This window comes from Lithobates pipiens, unplaced genomic scaffold (genome assembly GCF_037356315.1).
Source record: "Lithobates pipiens isolate NorthernLeopardFrog02 unplaced genomic scaffold, aLitPip1_a1.2 Scaffold_19, whole genome shotgun sequence".
Taxonomy (NCBI): domain Eukaryota; kingdom Metazoa; phylum Chordata; class Amphibia; order Anura; family Ranidae; genus Lithobates; species Lithobates pipiens.
The window spans coordinates 547,931,917-547,958,184 of NW_027507764.1; the positions used below are offsets into that span (position 1 = coordinate 547,931,917).

At 42.4% G+C, this 26,268-nt stretch overlaps 1 protein-coding gene across 15 annotated transcripts in view; it reads left to right on the top strand.

Annotated features, from left to right (window-relative positions):
• ENPP2 (ectonucleotide pyrophosphatase/phosphodiesterase 2) overlaps nucleotides 1–19,055 on the top strand; it is a 188,903-nt gene extending 169,848 nt beyond the window's left edge. For 10 of the 15 annotated variants that reach the window (XM_077493256.1, XM_077493255.1, XM_077493261.1 and 7 more), the window contains 2 exons: nucleotides 3,079–3,129; nucleotides 18,498–19,055. In XM_077493256.1, coding sequence (XP_077349382.1) covers nucleotides 3,079–3,129; nucleotides 18,498–18,668 — 222 coding nt within the window. In that variant the 3' untranslated portion in view covers nucleotides 18,669–19,055. The remainder of the gene's footprint in view (nucleotides 1–3,078; nucleotides 3,130–18,497) is intronic. The other 5 variants (XM_077493257.1, XM_077493263.1, XM_077493269.1 and 2 more) reach the window with 1 other exon arrangement.
• The last annotated feature ends 7,213 nt before the right edge of the window (nucleotides 19,056–26,268 follow it).

Genomic DNA, 26,268 nt, shown 5'->3' on the forward strand with positions numbered 1-26,268 from the left:
CCCTTGTCTATCTGTTTATATGTTCTATATATGTATGTTATATGTTTGTTTCATGTGCATTTGTCCTTTGATTTATACATATTTCATTTTATAGGTCCTCCTACCTCACCACCCAATCTTTATGTGGAGTCCTTCTACTGTACATTTAATAGCATTTATGTACAAAATGTGGGAACCCTTCCAAAGCATTATGTTTTGTATAAAGTAGAGATTACTTAAACTCTGTTTTCTCTAATGCTGTGTCCCATTTTAGGAAATTTCTCTTAACGGGTTCACTTTAATTGCAGACCCTCCAGTGGTTTATAGTTGTGCTACATTTCCCCACTACACTTCCCTTTCCTGCTGCTCTTATTTGACTTCACTTATCTTTGGTTATGGAGGAGCCTGTGACTCGCTCTTCTTCCGCCCATGTGGCGACTAATTGTTGATTGGCTGCTAGTGTTGGGCTCAGGCATGTTCTGGATTGTAGTCCCAACCCACCTGAGCAAGCCCGCCAGGAAGCCAACACTGCACACCGCTAATCATAGGCAGCGAGAAATTTCCCAGTCCACAGCTGCACAGACTGGGAAATGCCACACTGCCTATGATTGGTGGTGTGCAGTGTTGGCTTTCTGGAGGGACTGCTCAGGTGGGTTGGGATGATGATACCGAATATGCCTGAGTCCAACACTATTGGCTGCTCAAGCACTCAGTTCTATCACTCGGGAGCGGGGTTAAAGGGTTCGTTTTCCATTACCAAAACACTACCTAGGCAGATAAGGACCATCTGTAGATAATAAAAACACATTGTGCATCACTAAGTGATGCCTAGCTGGTACTCTTCACTTTCAGCATCAGAGGAGGGAGCTCTCAATTGCTGAACTCAGAGCTACTGCATCAGAAAAGAGAGAGTGCCTCTGATGGTGAAGGTGAACAGTAACAGCTAGGCTTCTCTTAGCAAGGTCCTAGAACTTTCCCCGTCAGGCTTCATGGGGTATGTAAATGGCCTACACCGATAGCAAGGGCACTATTGAAGTTTAGTCAGAGCTGCACAGCTTGTTTTTACCTCCAGATGTCCCTTATTTGCACGGGCAGTTTTTAGGTAAAATTGAACTATCCCTTTTAAAGGACTCAGCCCTGTGTAAGCTCCAAGCCTGTGTTTCCTCTTTTTGGAAAGTAAGTATAAGCTGCTGGCCATTAAAGTGCACTTGTCACTTTTCCCAGCTAGGACAATGCCCAAGCTTACTTCAAAGGACAACTATACATTTGGTACAGTTGTCCTTTAATCTATCCCCACACTACCCTGAGTGGAGCCTACCTGGTAACATATTTATTGTCCTCATTCCAGTGAGCTTTACTGCGTGGCCCCATCTGGCGCTACACTTGCTTAGATGTATTAGAAACATACCTACCTGGTTCTTCCCTTCCTGTGCATGAGCATCATGGCCCTATTTAGTACTTTGGGTATTTCACTGGGTAGGTTGCACTCAAGAGGTTGGGGGTTAATTAAGGGACAACTGTTTCAGGTGCAGTTGTCCTTTAAAACCCAACTCCAGACACTGTTTTATTTTTTAAAAACCTTATTATAATAATAATAATTTATATATTTTCTATAACACACATTTAATCCAGAAGTAATTTTTTTACTTTAATAGCTGCTTCTAAGCTCAACCGGGCTGGAACCAGAAAGCACAAGGAGTCTTTCTTCCAGCTCCTAATAGGAGTGTTGATTGCCACTTTAAAGTGAAACTTCAATGCATTGGAGCACCACAAACCAAAAACACTATTGAATTCATTGTTAATATTCAAAGTAAACTCCCCCATCCTGTCTCCATGCTTTATTTTGCTGAAAATTCATTTTGAAAAACACCCCCTGGCACTTCTGTCAGTGACCATCTTGAGTAAGGGCAGATGATTCATGTAGCATTTACTTCCCGGAATGCATCTGCCCTTAGGCTCAGGCATTGGCTGAGCTCAGAACCCTCCCTCCCCTCCTGAAGACTCCTGGGATGTATGGTATAATTTGCCTAGGCATGAAAACCAGGAGGAACCCAACTGTGAAGCCAAAATGCTTCACTGCCGGTTTCCCTTAGTGGCAATGGCAGCCGATCTGAAAATTGGCCGAGTTGCCGATATTGCGGGCTTCCTTGATGGGTAAGTGTCCATATATTAAAAGTCAGCAGCTACAGTATTTGTAGCTGATGAATTTGAATATTTTTTCCCCCCATGTGGAACCTCTTTATTTACAAATGCTAACAGCTTAAGTATTAAAAATAGTCAATGCTGATTGAGAGAGTGAAGATTCGCAAGCAAGTGCTGAAGCCTGCTAGCAGCCTATTTAAAGTGACAATCAGCACTCCCATTAGGATCTGTGTTCAACATTTACAAACTGGAGCCAAATGGTGCTTTAAAAGCTTCAAGAAAGCTTTCTGAAAACTCTGCTAATGATTTTTCAAAGCTTGCTGTTCACACTGCTCTTATACAAGCTGGAGCCTGTGTGAAACAGAGGAACGGCTATTAAATAATAAAAAAATCAGTTGGATTAAACATGAGCCATAGCAAATATTAGGTTTAAAAAAACACTGTGCCTGAAGTTGAGCTTACATTTTTACAATTTTTTATTTATCTTAACTTTTGGGTTTTACATTAATTTCCGGCTACTAAAAAATAAAAAATAAAAAAAAAAATACAATTATGATACCAAAGTAGCCCTTTAAAATCCCATGTACTATATTTTTGCTACTGAAGTGTGTTATTTTTTTTTTATTTTTTTTCACATCCTAGCCAAAAATAAATTAAGAAAATAAATATATTTACATTTGTCTAAATAATGTCATTTGTTCTTTGTCAAACTGTTATAACTAGTCTAATACAAGAACCCTCAAACCGTAAACTGAAACACAAATAATCTTATTGAAAAGCTACAGCTGTCCAATTGGGGGAATTAAATCCCAATATGGCTGGAAAGTAAGTTGTCATAAAACAACCTCTAGATAGCTCTTGATTCGTTTTTGGCTACGAGGCATGAGAATGTGTGAACTATAAAGTATAAAAGGACAATATTTATTTTCAGCAGAAAACTCTTTGTTTCTCTTATAGTATGCCAGGTCCGGTCCCCAGGGTTCCTCTAAAGTCAGGTCAAAGGGGATGGTTAGTATATTTCCTCCTCCTTTATTTTTCATGGTAGAGACTGTCTTTAGTTAAACTTTAGCTGACATTTTACCAATCAGGAGGAAAAATAAACCCTTTGCAATTGAGTAACCAAACACTGCCTCCAGCATGGAGCAATTTACTCTTATCTCTTGTTGTCTTCTGTGTTTCTCAGTCACTCCACTTATGTTTGTCAGCACCAGATGTCCAACTATCGGTGTTTAAACTGCTTTTGATTAATTTTTAGGTTTGTCCTCGTGCAGTGCTCTGTGTCTACCATTTCCTCCTTGTGGTTTTGTGTTTTATGTTGCTCACTATGTGATCTTCCTGCATTAAAAAAGGACACAATCTCCTTGTTCTAAAAAAAAAACTTTTGGCCTCTACTCATACAAATGGAAATATGAAGCTAATGGCTATATAGAGGTTGTTGCTCAGACTTGAAATATTTAAAACATTTTAATTCTCCATGAAACCAACATCATTGCTCAATGTGAAGCTATCTGCAGACTCTAGGTTTGATGGATTGTTCTACAAACATTGATGAATGTGCACGTCTGGCCTATGGGGAAGGTAGGGGAGCACTTGAGGCAAAACCATAGAAACCTCTTTGTCACATAATGCTTGTCTAGGGGGTGTTTGCTGGGGTCAGGTAGGTTGTTGTCCAATTTTACTGGCTGGTTTCGTTATTTCTCTCTGTAGGCATCGCAATAAATAAAAAAAGTCTTCCTATTTTTGATTAACTTAAAACAATTTGCCAAAAGGAATCTACCTCCAGCCTTTACCCATCTGTCTCTGTTTCATTGCCTTAGTGGTTGTTTATCCCTGAATTGGGGACAGATGAGTAGAAGACTTGCTGGGTTCAGGGAAAACTGCATTTTAGTTCTTTGGGTGAGTTCCCAAAGCTGGTAAGTCCTGTTGGTACTGGGTGCATAACTACAGTTAACGGGGCCCCATTGCAGTATTTTGATGGCCCCCCCCCCAGAAACCTCTCACTGTGGCACCTACAGAAACTCAAGGACAGGCAATAGAAGAGCTGACAGCATAGTTGGTACACCAGACCTGGGAATAATTTGTCTAGGAAGATTACCATACTATTCCGTCCTCATCCTATTTGTCTCTTTCTACATATTAGATCCCACGTCTCTAGGCCTTCATGTCAATTTTAAGTCTTCCCATTGCTACAGGCAGCAAATGCTAAATGGCATAGGCTATTAAAAAAATAAACATTGTCTAACACCCCTCTGACAGGATAGCAGGGCTAGCAGTTCACCACAGGGCTGAGTCCATGGCTAAAATGGGGGGGACCCAAGAAAAGATATTTGACGCCAGTCACATTCGCTCTTTCTCAATTTTTATTGCAGAACAGTGAGGGTTAGGGGTCACAGATACTGTAGCAGATCACTTACAGATCAACTTTAGGTCCAAATCAAACAGCTTCAGGGCCACTTCAGCACCGTAGGCCTCAAAACAGGCTATTGGGCCTAACAGCAGAACCTTATCCAGAAGCACCTCCCCAGCCCTCAGCCCGGGGCAAGAGTGAGCACATAGCCTGTTCCAAATATTTCTACCATCCCCTAGCATGCATCAGTGGCTTAAACCTTGTACTGAGTTGGCTGAAGGAAGTATAAATAGTGATAACTTAGTTTTGTTTGTGCAATCTCAAACCATGACCAGTGACTGGCAACAGTGAGAAATCACAAGCCAACTTAGGCTTAGGGAAACACCAAGTGAAAAACTATACAATCAGTCTGAACTAACTACAGCCCAGCTAAAAACTAAATTGCATAGTAGTAGCCCCTGTTTAGAACAAGGGGGCCACACTTGTAGTAGCATAATAACCAGCACAATATTTTATATAATTACATAGTCGTTGGTGTTACTGCACACGTTTACTCTATAACCCAAATATAGGCCTTTTAAGGGGGTTGTAAAGGTTCGCATTTAAAAAAAATAATAAACTATACTTTACTATACTAAACTTGCCTGTTCTGTTTAATGGTTTTGCACAGAGCTGCCCCAATCCTCTTCTTCTGGGGTGCCCTGTCGGCGCTTTTGGCTCTGTCCCTTCATCTGGTCCCCTCCACCACACACAGAGAGAGCCACTTTCCCTGGGGGGACCTGAGTCCTGTTGCTGCTATCAATCTGTCCAGTGAGGACAGAGACAGCAGCCGCTTTCACTTTAACCTTATACAGTGAATGCTGTGTGAAACGAAAATGAAGTTCTTAATACAGTAAGGGCCGGTTCACACTGCAGGCGAGGCGAGGCGACTCCGACTTGCCTCGCCGCGACCTCAGCGGCAACTTGCAGATGACTTCTGTATAGAAGTCAATGCAAGTCGCCCCGAGGTCGCCCAAAAGTAGTACAGGAACCTTTTTTCTGAGTCGGAGCGACTCGAGTCGCTCCTCTCAGAACGGTTCCATTGTACAGAACGGGGGCGACTTGCGAGAGCGAGGCGAGGCGAGTCGTGTCGCCTCGCATCGCCCGCTGTGTGAACCGGCTCTAACAACCAGCACTCTGTGGAAGAAAAAAAAAAACACTACCAGAATCATTGTCATCACTCCTCTACAGTATATGTTAGCCAAGCCTTTTTCAACCAGCGTACCTTCAAGTTCCTTCAGGCCTTAAAATGCCTAAAAATTGCCCAAAAATTGTACATAAGCCATCAGGTGGAGCAAGCCTGCCATTTAGTTACACAAAGCCACAAGTCTTCATTGTGCACAATTGCAACCATTCAGTTGCAGTCATTCTAACAGCCAATTATGTCATTGGTTGATAAGGAGGACGTCAGGCGCCTAGACAGCATCCTTGTTTGCACCTCTGTTAGCACTGGGGTCACATTGGCTGAGTGAGGAAAAACAACTTGGGGAAAAGAGAAAAATTTAACTACTAGTCCGGACCAGTGTGCAAAGGTGTACAGTATTTGCTTTGGAAGAATAAATAATTTGTAACATCAGGTGTCCTATGTGCGTGGATGTTGCTTCCTTATGTAAAACTATTTGTTTCATTGTTTACACCTTAGAATGGGGTGCCTCGAAATTGTGCAGAACTGCAAAGGGTGCCTTGACTGAAAAAAGGTTGAGAAACACTGGGGTTGATTTACTAAAGGCAAATCCACTGTGCACTTTAAAGTACAGTCACTGTAGAATTGGGGGCAAGATCTGAAATGAGGGGAAGCTCTGCTGATTGCTATAATCCAATCATGTACAATTAAAAATGCTGTTTTTTTTTGTTTTGTTTTTTACTTGCATGTCCCCCTCAGATCTACAGTGACTACACTTCCAAGTGCACTTGCAGTGCAATTGTAGTGCACAATGGATTTGCCTTTAGTAAGTGTGTTGGCCCCATCCTGTCCTTGATCTGACCTGTACAGTAAAATAGTCGCTCATCTACTATTATTCTGCACATCTGTACATGAACCCCTTCATCTCCATACTCCCATGGTATGTGACCCATACATTAACCCCTTCACCTCCTGATCCCCCTGTGTATGACCTGTACGTTTTATGTATCTAGTGCACCATTTCCAAGCTCCTTGTTTTAACCCCCTCAATACTGGTATGTTTGTTAATGTCCAAGAAATTGTGGCAAAAAAAGCAGATCACCGTGGAGCATCTACTATGCAAAGGGTGATCATTTTGGGGGTGCTTTTTTTTTATTTTATTTTTTATTTTTATTTTTTTTGTAGTTTGCCCTTTTTTCCTTTTTATATAGTAGAACATAAAAAATCTCAATGATTATTCAATTCAGCCATTCTGTCTAAATGAAAAAAAATAAAAAAAATTTAATTTGGGTACAGTAAAAACCAAATGGCCTGCACTTCTTTGCTTGAAGAAGGTTTAATAAGCCGGTCATCAAAACTTTGTGCTTTTTGGCCGGACAGAAGATTGTAGTAAAATTTCTGGTGGCAATAAATCTACACTACCAAGACCGCTAAACAAAACCGATAAAGCTTTGATGCATCTAAGGTCAGCTCTTCTACACTGCAGGCTTCATAGTTACATTTTCTTCAACGACCTTCCAGATGAGGCCCCCTCCTACCTCCAAGTCTCATAGCAGAGGCATAGGATGTTCTGGCTTTTTTTCCACCACTGGCTACCAATGGCAGGCAGACTAATCCCTGCTCTTCGTTCTCAGAGAGGTATCTGCCTAAGAGCTCCTACTCATGTGCGGCGGCCCTTGCTGTCCCTCTTAAAAGCAATCCACGGTGGAGAGGCGGTTGGGAGGCAATATGTCACCTCCTTACCACGTTTTAACACTCCAAAAGGTTGCACCATCACAATCGCACACATTGCACGTGGTTTTAGGATGGTTGGGCTGCGGCCTCATTAACCTGAATGTGCCGCTTTGAGACGAGGGTTTTAAATTTTGCTGCGCCAAGGAAGAAAAAAAATCGCCCTTGTTTCACAGCTCATTCTCCCTCTTTTACTGCTCCTGACTGCATCTCTGAAGGAAGCCTAACTGGCAAAAGGTTGTAAGTGCTGGTAATTCTTCAGATTTGTTTCATCAAAAATAATTATTTTGTGTTCGATATAATTTCCAGTATACCAATGATAGCATGAAATTTGAAGCACGCAGAGTATTAAACAAAGGGCAGTACCAGTTACTAGTGAGACTTGTGGACAGAATAGAGTAAACGTACAAGAATGAAAAGCAGATGTTGTCTCCGTACAACTTGTTTGATTTATTTAAGATGGATAATGGAAAGCCTGAAGAGAGGAAAGTAAAGCCCATGTGAGATTTAACAGAATACATAAATCCTATCCTCCAGTGATCAACCTCCAACAAAACACAACTGCTGATCCTTACGTATAAGAAAGAAGACCGATTCTAGGTTATTTTTTTGCCAGTAATTTTTTTTTTTTATTATTATTATTATACAGGTTTTATATAGCGCCAACAGTTTGCGCAGCGCTTTACAACATGAGGGCAGACATTACAGTTACATTACAATTTGGTACAAGAGGAATCAGAGGGCCCTGCTCGTTAGAGCTTACAATCTTTATTTTTTTTATTGTGTTTCTATCCAATTTTATGCTTACGATTTTTTTTGCCATTTTATATATCACCTGCACATTTCATAGGCCATTAAGGAACCTACAGATATCACATGCAATTGTCAAATCTGGCAAGTTACAATTGACTTGGGAAATGACTGTTTATGTTTATATTGTCTCCAACATTTCCAGACATGCCAAGGTCAACCCATCATAGGGATCTTGTTCACACTGGCAGGTTACCGTTGGATTGAGAAACCATAAGCATCAGTACATGGCCAGTTCAAAATGTGCATGGTCATGGAATGATCTTTTGGCAGTAGAATCAAGCCTACCATCCAACCGCTAACTGTCTGTAGATAGGCGGAACTCTGCTTTAACCATGCTTCGTCTTCCAACATATGCTGCTTTGTACAACATCACCCTTCTTCAGTAACCGCTTCCATGGAACAGTCCATAAATGTCTAACATTAAGACCTCTTGTGCTTCTCAACAATATACAAGTTCAGAGCTGGGTTTGGACCAAACCCAAAAGGAAGCTATTGCTCTCTTCCACTGCTGCCCAGTCAACTGCGGCCAGGTCAATCTGTACCCCACAGCTGCACATATGCAAGGGAGAACAGATGGTTGTGAAATCATGGCCATGTTAGGTCAATGTCATTAATCAAACTCAAAGTTGTCCTTTATATAGGACTACACAACACCTCCCCTTCTCCTGAACTCTGACATAGGGGGTAATAGTACTAAAAAAAAAGTCCTGATGAAATAGTTTTGAGATAACTCTGCAACGTGCAGAGGACAGTATTAGTTTTCTGGCAGAATCCATAGTTTTTTTTTTTTATTTGCACTAAACGGCTCTAAGACACATTTTGAATGGCATATTTAATAGACCAAAATAAAGCAAAAATAGATTGATAGATGCTAGGATAGATTTTCCTAGATGATAGCTGTGTTCTCCAGATAAAAGGTTGGCCAAGAAATGTGCAGAGAGTATTACAGTATATGCAAAGGCAAAATTTTATTTTTAAAGTATAACTGAAGGCAAAACCTTTTCTTTGGATCTATAAGGTTGTGGAGAGGGGCTAGAACACTTGTCAGGTTTTTATTGCTGTCTGTGCCCCCCTTAGGGAGATTTACCTTCTCTATTAGCCATTTTTAATGTTCTCACTGAAGTGAAAGAAAATCCCAAATGTTGGGATGTCCTGGAAAAGGAATAGAGGGAACATCTTCTAATGGGGACACCAGTCCTGATAACCTTAGTGACAACCAGAGATTTTCTCACTTTGAAGGTATTTCCTTTCCCTTCCTATTTTGCCTATGGGACAGGAAAAAAGACATCTCCCCCATGGGACACAGATGGCAAAATTACCTGAGAAGGGTTATAACTCTCATGGACTCAATCCAAAATGAAAAGAAAAAAAAAGTTTTTGCCTTTCTTTTACATTGTTTTGGATAGAGTAGGGAAGCGTTAAAGCGGTTCTTCACCCTAAAGGGGAAGTTCCGCTAATCTGATCCCTCCCCCCCTCCGGTGCCACAATCGGCACCTTTCAGGGGGGAGGGGGGTGCAGTTACCTGGATAATCCAGGTATTTGCACCCACTTCCGGGCAGACCGTCGCAGACGCCCCGCCTCCCCCCCGTTGTGTTCTGGGAAATACACAGTTCCCAGGACACAGCGGGGGGCCAGAAGAGACGCACAGCGTGACTCGCGCATGCGCAGTAGGGAACCGGGCAGTGAAGCTGCAATGTTTCACTTCCCGATTCCCTGACAGAGGATGGCGGCGGGGGCAGCAGCGAGACGAGTGATAGCTCGTCATCTGCCGCCGACATCGCTGGGCCCTGGGACAGGTAAGTGTGATTTTATTAAAAGTCAGCAGCTGCAATATTAGTAGCTGCTGGCTTTTAATATTTTTTTTTTTAGGAGCAGAACCACTTTAAATTATATTATTGTGGTCTGTAATACTACTAGCGAGCCTTCATCCTCTCTATTGGTCATGGTGACAATTGTCATTGAGACAGAAAGTAAGGAGAAATTTGGAGTTGTCATGAGAGCAAAAGGTAGGGGTCAATCTTCCACAAATGTTCTGGTGACAATTAGACATGTGCACCGTCAATAAATTTGTTTAGTTCCGTTCCATTTCGTATTAGCTGTTTAATTTGTATTTCGTCATTCGTGTTCGTAATTCAATTTGGATTCGTACGAAATGTGAATTTTCATTAAGTTAGTTAACTTTTCGTAAACAAATATGAACATTCGTTATGATGAATTTAAAAAGCAGATTATGTAAGTTTGCCCACTTACAAAGAAATTTTAAATGATAGAGACAGACTATCAACCAAAAATCCAGAAAAAAAAACATGATGCAAATAGAAGATATAAATTGAGTTGCAGTTCAGTGAGTAAAATAAGTATTTCAACCCCAAACAAAACATGATTTTGTTCTTGGTGGAGAAACCCTTGTTGGGAAGCACAGGGGTAAGATGTTTGTTGTAGTTACCAGGTTTGGTCACATTTTAGGAGGGATTTTGGTCCACTCTTCTTTACAGATCTTCTCTAAATCCTTAAGTTTTTTCTTTTGCCAGTTGTTTGGCAACTCGAAGTTTCAGCTCCCTAGGGATTAAGGCATGTAGACTGGCTAGGCCAGTCTGACCTTAATGTGCTTCTTCTTGAGCCACTCCTTTGTTGCCTTGGCAGTATGTTTTGGGTTATTGTCATGCTGGGAGACCCATCCATGACCCATCTTCAGTGTTCTGGCTGAAGGAAGAAGGTTCTCATTCAAGATTTTACAATACATGTCCCATCCATTGGCCTTTCAATGGGGCAAAGTTGGCCTATACCTTTAGCAGAGAAACCGCCCCAAAGCATGATGTTTCCACCTCCATGCTTGACTGTAGGGTTGGTGTATTTAGGGTCATAGTCAGCATTTTTTTTCCTCCAAACACGGCGAGTCAAGTTTAATGTCAAAGATGTCAATTTTGGTCTCATCTGACCACAGCACTTTCTCCTAATCCTTCTCTGAATCATTTAGATGTTCATTGGCAAACTTCAAAGGGGCCTGTACATATGCCTTCTTGAGGAGGGGGACCTTGCGAGTGCTGCAGGATTTTAATCCATGGTGGCCTATTGTATTAACAATGGTTCTGTGGGCAGGTGTTTTTTATACACATAATGAGTTGTCGTTAGAGCAGCTTCTTAAATTGAGAGGACTAATCTGTGTACCACATGAGCACATACTGTAGCCAGTCTGTGGGAGCCAGAATTATTGCTGGTTGGTAGGGGATCAAATACTACTTTTACTCACTGAACTACAAACCAATTTCTAACGTTTGTATCATTTGTTTTTTCTGGATTTTTGGCTGATATTCTGGCTCTATCATTTAAAATACACCTATGATAATAATTATAGACCCTTAATTTCTTTTGTAAGTGGGCAAACTTACAAAATCTGCAGGGGATAAAATAATTATATTCCCCGCTGTATTTGGATCCCCAAAACCACACTGTCTGCTACTGTGTCCCAACTGACTTCATTGGGACTACCTGCACGGTGATGTACAGAACATCTGTACATCCCTGTGCATGCAAACAGCCCCCACATGAGGCCTTAAATTGCTACGCTTGTTCTGATTTCAATTCACACCCATGATGGTCAGTCCCTATGCCCTATACCAGTGATGGCGAACCTTGGCACCCCAGATGTTTTGGAACTACATTTCCCATGATGCTCAGCTACACTGCAGAGTGCAGGAGCATCATGGGAAATGTAGTTCCAAAACATCTGGAGTGCCAAGGTTCGCCATCACTGCCCTATACACACTATCAGATTTTCTGCTGATTTTTTTCCTTCAGGTTTACCAAAACCATGTAGTGCAAGGGCCTGCCTGATTTCATACAAATTGAAACGCCTAAGGTTTGACCTCCCATATTATATGGTTTTGGTAAATCTGAAGGAAAAACTCAGCAGAAAAACTAATGGTGTGTATGGGACTTTACTCTTGGACAGCATTGCACTCCGGTAATCCCATGTGAGTACCATATGGTTTAAGATTACAGTGATCCCACACAGGCTCCTTAATGTTCACATAATAGTGGATGAGATGATACTGGGTGTCACTGAACCTGAAAGAGGTCTAGTGTTAGATTGCAGAACACTGGGTCAGCCCTGGAGAGGCGTAGAGTATTGCATTGGGAGCTTCTCTTTCTCCCACATGCCAATTTTTCAATTTAAAAGTCAAGGATGAAGTTTGGCTTTAAAGTGATACTAAACACAAATGGTTTAATTTACATTGTCCCTTCTATTTCTGTATGTGAATGTTGGCACTGTAATTACGAAGTGCCCTTTTCCTAATCGATGTGCAGCTGTCAAATTACCGAGATGTTTCCCAGCCTGTCTGCAGGGAAGCAGAGGCAGGAGGAGCTTCTAGTCCTATGCAGCTGGTCACATGTTTAAAAAAAAAAAAAAAGAAAAAAAAACAGCCTTTGGAATACAGAGTAAAAAAAAAAAAAAAAAAAAAAAAAAAAATATATATATATATATATATATATATATACAGGGGTCAAGTCCTGGGGAAAAAAGTGTGGGAACTCCCACCCAAGATCCACTCCCCCACCAAAAAAAAAAAAAAAAAAAAAAAGATACGCTCATATGCATATATATATATTTCACATAAAATACAGTGACTGCAAATGCGACATGCTACAAGAGATGACCAGACTGCGAATGCGACTACAGGAGATGACCAGACTGCGAATGCGACTACAGGAGATGATCAGACTGTGAATGCGACATACTACAGGAGATGACCAGACTGCGAATGTGACTACAGGAGATGACCAGACTGCGAATGCGACTACAGGAAATGACCAGACTGCAAATGCGACTACAGGAGATGACCAGACTGTGAATGCGACTACAGGAGATGACCAGACTGCGAATGCGACTACAGGAAATGACCAGACTGTGAATGCGACTACAGGAGATGACCAGACTGCGAATGCGACATAGTACAGGAGATGACTAGACTGCGAATGCGACTACAGGAGATGACTAGACTGCGAATGTGACTACAGGAGATGACCAGACTGCGAATGCGACTACAGGAGATGACCAGACTGGGAATGAGACTACAGGAGATGATCAGACCGCGAATGCGACTACAGGAGATGATCAGACTGCGAATGCGACTACAGGAGATGATCAGACCGCGAATGCGACTACAGGAGATGATCAGACCGCGAATGCGACTTCAGGAGATGACCAGACTGCGAATGCGACTACAGGAGATGACCAGACTGCGAATGCGACTACAGGAGATGACCAGACTGCGAATGCGACTACAGGAGATGACCAGACTGCGAATGCGACTACAGGAGATGACCAGACTGCGAATGCGACTACAGGAGATGACCAGACTGCGAATGCGACTACAGGAGATGATCAGACTGCGAATGCGACATACTACAGGAGATGACCAGACTGCGAATGCGACATACTACAGGAGATGACCAGACTGCGAATGCGACATACTACAGGAGATGACCAGACTGCGAATGCGACATACTACAGGAGATGACCAGACTGCGAATGCGACATACTACAGGAGATGACCAGACTGCGAATGCGACTACAGGAGATGAACAGACTGCGAATGCGACATACTACAGGAGATGACCAGACTGCGAATGCGACTACAGGAGATGATCAGACTGCGAATGCGACATAGTACGGAAGATGACCAAGTAGCTAGTTTTAAAATTTAAACCTGTCCTCAGCCCCTTTATGGCACCTCCTTTACATTCCTGTCCTCACCCCCTTTGTAGAACCCCCCTTCACATTCCTGCCCTGCCTCCCTTTTATATCACCTCTCCTCATTCCTTTCAGTTTCTGATACTTTCGCCCTCCCTCCTTCATAACAGTGCCCTCTTCCCTGTCTTACCTTACACAGGACACAGCAGATGACATCGGAAGTGCAGCAAAGGGATGGACAGAGGGCGGGACCTGCCCCAGTTAACTGATTGGTTGATAGAATGCAGAGCAGTTCTATTAACCAATCAGTTAACTGAGCCAGCCCCTGCCCTCCGTGCATCACTGTGCTGCTCTTCCGATGTCAGCTCTGTGAAGACAACGCAGCTAGCAGACTGTGCTAGAGCCTCGGGCGGCTCTGGTCCTGCAAAGGGAACGGCGTTCCTGCTGTGAAAAAAGTGCGGGGACGCCGTTCCCACGCGTTCCCGCAGGACTCGAGCCCTGTATATATATATATATATATATATATATATATATATACTCTCATTTTCTCAATAAACTGTTTTTAAATTGGCATACAAATATATATATTTGAAATCAAATCTTTATAATTCTGTTGAAATAACATGGTCTGGCCAGATTTATGCCAGTCACAGACTGTGTCACTTCCCTCGAGCCTATGGCAGAATAAGAGGGAGGTGAAGCCATCCTGAATCTACATGTAGGATTCAGCCCCCATTGTGTTTAGCTGGTTAGTGGCGGAGGAGGGAGGGAGTGGGCTGTCATTTACTACTATGTATACGCCCACATGTGTGACTCTATAGTCACATGGGCTGCTCGGATGTGATTGGGAGGAAATGCCCAGCATAGAAACTCACTGAAAACTGGGCATGTGCAGAGTTTCCATCACAGCTGCAAAATCTCTAGCTGAATTGGGGACATGAACAGAAGAGGGAGATGGAAAACAGCAGGATCAACGAGGAGTGAGTATGGACAGCATGTAATGCATCATTTATTGATAATTTTTATGATATGGGTTTAGTGATGCTTTAAGGCAGTCAACCATCAAGACTCAGCCTTAAACAAAATGCTGCATTCAATTGTTTGTGATCTTAAGGTGGTTGGAATTTGTTAAAGGCTAAGTTTGGTCAAAACGTTAAAAAAAAAAAAAAAAAAAAATGTGCACAAGAGATGGTAATTATAATCAATGGGAAGTGTTTCTTGTGAGGCTGACTATAGTTTTAGTTCATTCTTCCACTTGCCCTTCATTCATAGATCGTATGTTATTGATGGGAGCAATAATATGGCTTCTATGAATGGAAGAAGTGGGTGTAATATGGTGGACATAGTTGCCAATGTTGATGTACCTGTGACAGGTCTCCCACCTCTATTAACTCCCGATACACCTGAATATTACGAGTAGGGGCTTGGGGATTTAATCTAAAACCACAGCCTTCAGCACAAGGGAAACTTTGCATTGACTGTAAATAGTGTCCCTTGTGCTAATTTGTGAAAAAATGTGTTGACTAAACTCACGCTCGGTTCACATATGAGCCACATGTTGCTCACAGCAGGGGTCCGCTGTGTGCTGGTTCACCGCTTCACGTCCAATTTCAGCCCAAATTCGCAATGGTGTGAATCCAGCCTTAGGCTTTAACCATGTTTAAAAATGCCTCGTGTCTGTCCAGCATAGGGATCAATAATTCTATCCAAAGCAAACATTTCTATTAAAGTTCTCCTGGATCCAGGGCATATATAATAAAAAATAAATAAATAAGTGTGTGTGTGTGTGTATATGTATGTATGTATGTGTGTATATATATATATATATATATATATATATATATATATATATATAATATTATACAGTTGTGCGCATAAGTTTACATACCCTGGCAGAATTTGATTTTTTGGCCATTTTTCAGAGAACATAAATGATAAAACAAAAACTTTTCTTTATTCATGGTTAGTGTTTGGCTGAAGCCATTTATTATCAATCAACTGTGTTTACTCTTTTTAAATCATAATCCCAACAGAAGCTACTCAAATGACCCTGATCAAAAGTTTACATACCCCAGTTCTTAATACCGTGTATTGCCCCCTTTAACATCAATGACAGCTCGAAGTCTTTTGTGGTATTTGTGGATGAGGCTCTTTGTCTTCTCAGATGGTAAAGCTGCCCATTCCTCTTTGCAAGAAAAGCCTCCAGTTCCTGTAAATTCTTGGGCTGTCTTGCATGAACTGCACATTTTGAGATCTCCCCAGAGTGTCTCAATGATATTGAGGTCAGGAGACTGAGATGGTCACTACAGAACCTTCACTTTATTCTGCTGTAGCCAATGACAGGTCAACTTGGCCTTGTGTTTTGGATCATCGCCATGTTGGAATGTTCAAATACGCCCCACACGCAGGTTCCTGGCTGATGAATGCAAATGTTCATCCAGTATTTTTTGATAACGTACTGCATTCACCTTGCCATCTTGACCAAATTTCCTGTGCCTTTGTTGCTCACACATCCCCAAAACATCAGTGATCCACCTCCATGTTTCACAGTAGGAATGGTGTACCTTTCACCATAGGCCTTGTTGACTCCTCTCCAAATAGCGTTTATGGTTGTGACCAAAAAGCTCAATTTTGATCACTCTTAATGATTTTGTGCCAGGAGGTTTGAGGCTTGTCTCTGTGCCGTTTGGTGGGATACTTTGTGGCATTTGCATAGTAATGGCTTTCTTCTGGCGACTTGACCATGCAGCCTATCTTTCTTCAAGTGCCTCCTTATTGTGCATCTTGAAGTGGCCACATCATGTTTACAGAGTCCTGTATTTCACCTAAAGTTATTTGTGGGTTTTTCTTTGCATCTCAAACAATTTTCCTGGCAATTGTGGCTGACATTTCAGTTTGTCTACCTGACTGTAGTTTGGTTTCAAGAGAACCCCTCATTTTCCACCTCTTGATTAGAGTTTGAACACTGCTGATTGACATTCTCAATCCCTTGGATATCTTTTTATATCCCTTTCCTGTTTTATACAGGTCAACTACCTTTTATTGCAGATCCTTTGACAATTCTTTTGCTTTCCCCATGACTCAGAATCCAGAAATATCAGTGCAGCACTGGATGAAAGATGCAAGGGTCTGTCAGGAGACCAGAAACTCATCGTCCTTTTTAGTCACACACACTAATTATAAGCAAGCAGATCACAGTTGAGGATGGTTACCTTTTTAATAGCCATTCAAACCCCTTTGTGTCAAATTGTGTGCATGTTACCAGGCCAAAATCACCAGGGAATGTAAACTTTTGATCAGGGTCATTTGGGTGATTTCTGTTGTGATCATGATTTAGAAATTGTAAACACAGTTGATTGATAATAAATGGCTTCAGCCAAACACTAACCATGAGTGAAAGAATTGTTTTTGTGTTATTCATATTCTCTGAAAAATGGCCAAGAAATCATAAATTCTGCCAGGGTATGTAAATATATGAGCACATAAGCAAATATATAATTTTTATCCAACAAAAGTAAGTACACCCCCACATTTTTGTAAATATTTTATTATAACTGAAGAAATTACACTTTTCTACAGGGTAAAATAGTGAGTGTACAGCTTGTAGAACGATGTAAATTTGCTGTTCCCACAAAATAACTCCATGCACAGCCATTAATGTCTAAACTGCTGGCAACAAAAGTGAGTACACCCCTAAGTGAAAATGTCCAATTTGGACCCAAAGTGTCAATATTTTGTGTGGCCACCATTATTTTCCAGCACCGCCTTAACCCTCTTGGGCATGGAGTTCACGAGAGCTTCACAGATTGCCACTGGAGCCCTCTTCCACTCCTCCATGATGACATCACAGAGCTGGTGGATGTTGGAGACCTTCTGTTTGAGGATGCCCCACAGATGCTCAATAGGGTCTGGGTCTGGAGACATGCTTGGCCAGTCCATCACCTTCACCCTCAGCTTCTTTAGCAAGGCAATGGTTGTCTTGGAGGTGTGTTTGGCGTTATGTTGGAATACTGCTCTGCGGCCCAGCCTCCGAAGGGAAGGGATCATGCTCTGCTTCAGTATGTCACAGTACATGTTGGCATTCATGGTTCCCTCAATAAACTGTAGCTCCCCAGTGCCAGCAGCACTCATGCAGCCTCAGACCATGACACTCCCACCACCATGCTTGACTGTAGGCAAGAAGACACAATTTTCTTTGTACTCCTCACCTGGTTGTCGCCACACACGCTTGACACCATCTGAACCAAATAAGTTTATCTTGGTCTCATCAGACCACAGTAAGTTTTGAGGGGACAGCACATTTATACTGTTATACAAGCTGTACACTCACTACTTTACCCTGTAGCAAAGTATAATTTCTTCAATGTTGTCACATGAAAAGATGTAATAAAAATATTTACAAAAAATGTGAGGGGTGTACTCACTTTTCTGAGATACTGTGTGTGTGTGTGTGTGTGTGTGTGTGTGTGTGTGTGTATGTATATATGTATATATATATATATATATATATATATATATATATATAATGTGTATGTATATATTCATTTTTTTTTTCTACATCTATTATTATTTTTAATGATTGAAATGCTACATCCCAAACTAATGGAAAACAAATTTCCCTCCCTCAGAACACAGAAGATGAATCGAAGTGGGTGGAGGAACTTTTAAAAATGCACACCGCTCGGGTTAGAGATATTGAACAGTTAACCGGACTGGACTTCTATCGAAAGACAAATCGCAGCTACACAGAGATCCTTTCCCTGAAGACATACATGCATACGTTTGAGAGCGAAATTTAAATTCAACGATGCAACTCTCAAGTGGTGTATATTTTTTATATTTTTTTTTTGTATTTATTAATTTTTAAACCAGGACACTTAAAAATATTTAGTATTTTAATCCTAAATGTCACGCACATGTCAGATGTCCAGTAATGTTTTTAGATGTCTGTTAGGAAATCTCGTTCTTGCTGCAGCTAGGCTGGTAGACTAAGCTTGTTCAATAGTGCTGCAGAATTATTTCTTGCACTGGGAACTTTTTTTTTTCTAGTGCAACATTGATGTCTTTGTAGACTATGTAATGCAATATGTAAAATGACTTATATTAACTGGAAATTGTGACCAAACATATTTATGTTGTATGGATTAATGGAACCTCATATAATAAACCACACGTTTCATTTTTAATGCTGTCCTGGCTTGTGCAACAGCTGTGTAATCACATTAAAGGACAAGTTCAGGTTTTTACAAAAACCTCAGAGTCCCCCTCTCTCGCCCCCTAAACATTCACAGCTGGGCTCCCCCCCAACAAGTGCTTACTTGATTCCTGCGATGGCCTATTGTGTTGTCTGCAGCGTGACCACTAAAATCCTAGAGACTACCCACCTGCGTACTAACATTCCGTAGACTTGGTCAAAGCTCTTGCAGTATGAGTATATTTCCGGTCTACGGGATGTTATTGTGCAGGAGTGGGCAACCTGACGTTCATTGATATAATATATGGTGATGATGTCATAAATTTTTAGACAATCTCATTGCAGAGTGTGTCCAGCTGTCCCTTGTACGGAAGCTTGGATTCCACACACTTCCAATTTGTGCACCAAATTGAAGAAAAATAGATCTTCGCTCTATTGTCCTTACAAGTGTTTGGTAGTAGGTCTCAAATGGACTCTGTATTTTTGTAATGTTATAGTGTTTTTATAAAGTATATACATCAAAATTCATGGAACAGTTCTTTGCGTGTAGCCATCTTGCTGCTTGATGCCCTATGTCAAAAGAAAGCCCTCAAAGCTGGAGGAATACAAACGCGACTGGTGGATTGAAGATATTGAGGCTTTTTTTTTCATTTGAGACAAAAAGGTCAAGGCATGGTACAAACTTGTCCAGGAATGGACTAAAACAAAAGACCTAGTACAGGTGAGCATATTAGGCAGGTAATAGCGTGCACATCAATTAAACAACAATCCACAGTCATGGAATTTAGTTCATTCCTCAGTCTGCTTTAGCTAGGACCACAACAAGGCATAGCAGCCTACATTATCGAAGTCCTTCAGCAGGAGATGAGTTCTTCCTAAGCCATCCATGGCTGCCATATTTTATTGAACTTCTTAGGGCAGTTCCTATTGAGGTACGTCAATTTATAAAGTGGTAGAACGGCATTTATTGATTTTTTTTTCCATAAGCCCACAGAGGGAGGGGCAGAGGCACTCCAACGCAATACAATTTCCCTCTTGGCATAAAAGAAAAGATATGTTATTAACAGTTTTGTGCAGCAAGGCCGAAGATATTGAGGCTTACGTCCTTTTTCAAACCCAAAAATCCCCAAATTTTCAAAACTCCTCCCAACTGACCAGTCAACAACCATTTTCTTCGGAATAAAAAGGCCATAGCAGCCATTTTTTGTAAATACAAAACAGACATTAAATATAAAAAACAAACTATATCTGACCTCCAGGTCTTTGGAAAGCCATTATAAGTTTAAAACTTCTGTATCTGCCACAAACCTCCTATTAAGGCCCCTGGTCACTGTTATACCACCACAGGGACAATTAACAACTAAGTTATGCCAGTTACAGCTGAATCACCACTACCATGTTACCAACGTAACCTTATATTGCAAAGGAACACCCAGGGCTTTTTTTCAGCGGGAACGTGGGGGAGCGCAGTTCCGGCACCTCCAGCACTGAATGTATGTAATGTTAAGAAGTGCTGGGTTGTGCTACAGTGTCTATTGATGCTGGCTGCTGGTGGATCTATTGTTGCTGGAGGAGATCTATTTATGCAGGAGGGTTGATTGTTGCTGGTGGGGGATCTATTGTTGCTGGGGGGTTAGTAGTCACTGGGAAAGATCTACCATTGAGGGAGTATCTATTATTACTGGGGGTATTTTGTTGTAGGTTGTCCATTGTTGTGGGGGGGGGGGGGTCTATTGTTGGCTGTGGGGGGTCTAGTTTATTACTTTTCTTGTTATTGATAACAAATTCCATACAAATTACTTAGTACCATAAATGTTACTTGGTTCTGTAGTCTCTAAATGGGGCAGTGCTGGGAGGTGGGTAGGGGGTGGAACCAAGGACTGGTGCTCAGAGGTAGGTAGGGGCAAAGACAATGGTTCACTCCCAAAAGGGGGAGTTCCTGCACCTATTCTCTGAGGGAAAAAAAAAGCCCTGGGAACACCCATAACTGAGATGGACCCAACCCACCATTTTCCAAATATGTTTAGCCATCAAGGACTCAGGCAAAAAAATAGAACAGACAAAAATTTTGAAGCGATACCCTGAAGAATTGCAAAAATAGGTAAAAATAGGATGATCAGACAAGGGAGGGGGAAACCTGTCTGATGCTAGCTAAGCTCCGACTGATATTCAGCAGGAACCTCCCTTCTCCCAACCACCTGGATCCACCCCTCCATGACTCCCACCCCCATAATCGGGTAAGTGTCCTTTTCTCCTTATTTAAAATTAAAATGGGTTACCTCATGTCCTCTGCAAGGCCCAGTCATGCTGGCCTTCCCCTTATCTATGCCAGTGTTTCTCAACTCCAGTCCTCAAAGTGCCCCAACAGGTCATGTTTTCAGGATTTCTCTCAGATGAAATGGCTGTGGTAAATACTAAGGCAGTCAAATCACCTGTGCAAAATAATGGAAAGCCTGAAAACATGACCTGTTGGGGCGCCTTGAGGACTGGAGTTGAGAAACACTGATCTATGCTTACAGCTCCAGTCCTTGTTCTGAAGTTACTGACCTACTTTAACATTTATTATTAATAAAGCACATTGTAATACCTCATGGCTTCAGGTGTAACAAATTGGACACTCCCCTGTTGGAGCACACTAGGAAGAACCAGCAGCAAATGTAAAAATAAAGATTTTGACCGCTGGGGGCGTGATGATGGTGACCACGAAAACCTGTGTTAGGGCAGGGAGCCCCTTTTGTCACCACCCCCAGCGGCTGCCACCTTGGTTTTCGCATACTGCTGGTTCTTCCTGGTGTGCTCCGTGGTTTACTTTCTGGATACTGGTATCTGACATCACATGCACAGAGGAGTTTGCTGTAACACCACTGACCATCTGGTATTACTGCCACCTACTGGAGACTTGAAAGATGTGCTTGTATATTCATTTTATATGTGAGTGTGTGTGTGAGCTGGGATAGAGACATGGCAGCAGGGACACTGGAACTTTGCTTGTTAATGCCTGTATGAGCAGGCGGAGATTGTGGTCAGGAGAAATCTGGTGACACTTCAGACTTCGAACCGAACAAAGCACTTGCGCAGTTAACTCTTTGTAATCCATGGCTAAAATGCTTACACTGTTGACACTAAGCACTTTGGACACACTTCTATTGGAGAACACTACTTCCCAGCGTGTGAAGCATTTTTGAGCCGGTGCCACGGAGCAAGTACCGGTCTCCACCAACTCAGCTGTCCCATCACCTCACGCCCAGTGACAAGGTGTCATATGTTACTATTGGGCATATGAAACACACTTCTCCATATCTTTAATTCTTGTTTTCCTCCCGAAGGCCTCACTCCATAACTCTTGTGACTCCCAGGCTGGGTCCCTAGGCACTCTGTGCTGTGAATCTAGTGCCAATATATAGGGAGCCAGTAATAACACTCCTTCATTACCAGAGTAACTGTCACTTATCTCCTGGCTTGTTGGTTGAATTAGCAAGTGACACAAATATGGTAGTCATTAGCAATGGCATTATAGCTTCCTCTGGACACCATTCAGCTTGTGAGGCCTCTGTACTGTATCTTCTCTAACCTTCCTGTCCCCTTGTTGTAAGCCCTGTTCTTTTGATATGCCTTACATGCAGGGCCGTCTTTAATATTGATTAGACCCTGGGCAAAACTTTTCGTGGCCCCCCCCCCCCCCCCCCATGCAGGTTTACTCTCCACCTGGTCTGAGACATACAATAAATAGCAGCTAGACTCAAAATCAGTTTGCTGAATCAGATCAGGCAGCTATTACAATTGGTTACCAGAGGTTACAGTGTATCCTTACCGCTCACTGATTAGTTACTAGAAGTTACAGCACATGATTTCTGCTTGTTTATCGTTTGCTAGAGATTACTGTGGATATGACCTCAGGGGGCATGATATACATATCAATGCCGTCGGCCGCTGCTATTTACATATGAATTCCGGTAATTTAGATGTAAACACAGGGTCTATAGGTGAGTCATCTGTACACAACAATAGGGCAGAGCTGGGCCGCATTAGTAGCAGCACATTGCACTGAGGTATTGGGACACAGTACGGGACTAAAACCTCAAGAGAGGAGGGAATTTAAACCAGGATAGTTGGCAAGTATGAAGCAGCTGCTTTGGGCCCCACAACAATGATAGGGCCCAGGGCAGCTGCCCCTTTTGCCCTGCCTTAAAAACGGCCCTGCTTACATGCACCCTTTAGAGACTTCAGACCAGGCAATTCATATGAACAATAAAGATCTTTTCCTGAGTTGCAGGTAACAAACAGTTCTCATATACCTCTTCCACATACTTTCCTTTACAAAGCTCCTTAGTGCCCCATGAAGTCATACCTTAGGCAGAAGTCCATAAAACAATCCTTTTAAGGCAGGCATCCATTCAGCAGTAAATCCACAAAAGGTAGCAATAATCCCTTTAGAGTCCATGATCTAATTATCAACAAAAGGCAGCAAATCCATGACTAACAGTTATAAGTCGATTTAGATCCACAGGCTCTAGGCTCCACTGGGAACTCCAAGGGGTGGCTCAGACCGACAACATAACGGCTACATTTTGGTAGTCTTTCCCCCAACCCAGGACCCTGTTGGAGCTAACGACCCCCCATTTATGTTGTATGCAAGAGGAAGGTAACCACCTGTAAAATATCCGGAAAACCTGGCCAGCAGCGTTGCCCTTCCTTCTCGGATCCACCAGCCTAGCAGGTCAATCAAGGACAAACATTGCAAACCATTACACTGTAACATTTGGTCCATACACATAACATAGTTGACCTGAATAGCCCCAGAGCATTAACAAAGCAAAATAAAACACTTTAGAGCCCTCTTGAAAGCACCTGCTTAGTTAGAAGTTCAATATATAATTACAATTTTTATTTCGTTTTCATAAATACTGCATGCAGATAGCATCACTCTTCTCCAATTTTCTTTTCTTGTTTGTAGTTTGCTTTCCCACCTCTAGGTGGCCTTATGACGTTATTGCATGGGAAGGGGAGTCTCATAAGGAAATCTGACTCTTAGGCCGCGTACACACGGGCGGACTATCCGTCCAACTAAGTCCGTCAGACAATCCGACAGACAGTCCGTCCTACTTTTGAATGAACGGACTTGACCACACACGACGAACAGACAGTCCGCTGAAAGCTTGCGCGATGACGTGTACGGCACGTACGACGGGACTAGAAATTCGACGTCCAATACACTGCAATGCAACCTTCGGCCGTGTAAATCCTTTCATGCACCATACTTAGTCCGTCGAACTAGCCTACTCACGAGCGGACTGTCCGCTGAAACCAAGTTTGGACGGACAATATTACGGAAATTCCGAAAGACTTAGTCCGCCAGACTGTCCGCTGAAAAAGTCCGCTGAAGCCCACACACGAGCGGATTGTCCGCTGAAACACGTTTCAGCGGACCAAGTCCGTCAGACAGTCTGCCCGTGTGTACGCGGCCTTAGAGATTATGAACAGGGCCCCAGGGATAACTAGGGCTAGGGTACCCTTTAAAAAAAAAAAAAAAGGAACTCCCCACACCATTTTGGTGTGCTTCTAGTGAGTGTGTGGTAGGGAGAGGAACCCACTAATCAGGGGCCATGCTTAGCACAGGACCAGGTCCCAGAGGGAGGATGGTTCAGGGAAGCCTCCTTCTTCACTTCAAACACTCTGGTAAGTGCTGTGTATGATGTGGGACCGGTGCAAACCACAGAAACATTCTCAGCCTATTAAAAAATTAAAAAAAGAACACTACCCCTGCTAATGGAAACCTATATTGGTACTGAAGAGCAGTATATCTGTTGCTGCAAGCAAACTGTGCAAGACTTATACAAGATACATCAGTGAACTATAAACTGGGTGAGTATTTGCTCCCAATACAAGGTTGTAGGTAGATAGTGATTAATGCTGCCCCAGCTGGGGGGGGGGGGCAGTTAATCTGTTTCCTGCTGAGCTCTTAAGCTCTCTCCCTGTGCTGTAAATAAAAGGGGGGAGGGCTCTGCTCTCAGTGAGTCAGTGTGGATGGGAAGGGGAACACAGACACGATCCAGCATGTAGTCTCCAGCCACTACACAGAGCTGCTGTTGGTGCTAGAAGTAGTCTTTTTTTTTTAGGTCTGCCTAGTGGGGGGACTTGCTCATGCACAGTCTGCATGGAAGGAAAGACACAGACCGCGAGCAAGATGTATGGAGATTGCTGAAACTTGCAGTCCCTCCTGAAGATGCCATTCGTGAAATCTGCCAAGTATGGCCTTTTACCTATGCAGATATGCTGGGGCAGCCACAAGTTAGTTAGAAACTATGGATAATAGGGAATGTCTGCAATGTATCTTGGGCTGTAAACTGTCATTGTAATTGTGTTGATTTATTCTTCAAGTAAAGCTTTGAAACTTTGCCTTTTGTCTGGTCTGAAGTTACTAAAGATTGCAATGTAAGTAACTGGCACATATAGTCTACAGCTCCAGTCACTAAGCACTTCGGGGTATGAAGAAATCGATACCAAAGTTAATACAGTGTGAAGGCACAGCGGGACTCCATCCCATTACTGGGAGTGAGCTAGCGATGATGGACAGGTGGAGAGGGTGGTTGTGTATATGATATCAAGCAAGTTACTGCAGTTTTTTCATGTTTTGTCATCTACCCGATGGTGAGCATATCTCAAGTAAAGGTACCCCATGTGTATGGCAGTGACCCTGTACAAAGTGGCTAGCATAGCTCAGAAGAACCCACCTGTGGTAGGTCTCTCATGTGACCCTTGCTTGGTGCCCAACAAGGAGGGAAACATGGAGAACATGACGACCAACACACCCCACCTACCCCCCCCACCCCCACATACAAGTTACCTACAGTAGCTAAGGCCATGCCTACATCTGAAAGTATTACGTGTAATCTAGCATGCACGCACTTAACGCTCCAGTGGGCATTTTTAGTATTTCTTTATTTCTACATTTTGTTTTATTTTAGCCATGCTTAAGGGGGTGATTTCAGGCCTCCAAAATGTGTTGGTTACTACACCCAATAAATATACTGTTTGTTCCTGAATATAATCTTCTGGTGTGGCATTTCAATCTCCAGATCAGAGTTTTGCCCACACAACCCAAGGTTATGGTGTGCGGAAGTGGCCTACCTGACAGCACTTGGTAGCAAGTAATGCCTCCACAATCAGTCACTTCTAGATGCAATCTCCTCTCCTCTGATCAGCAG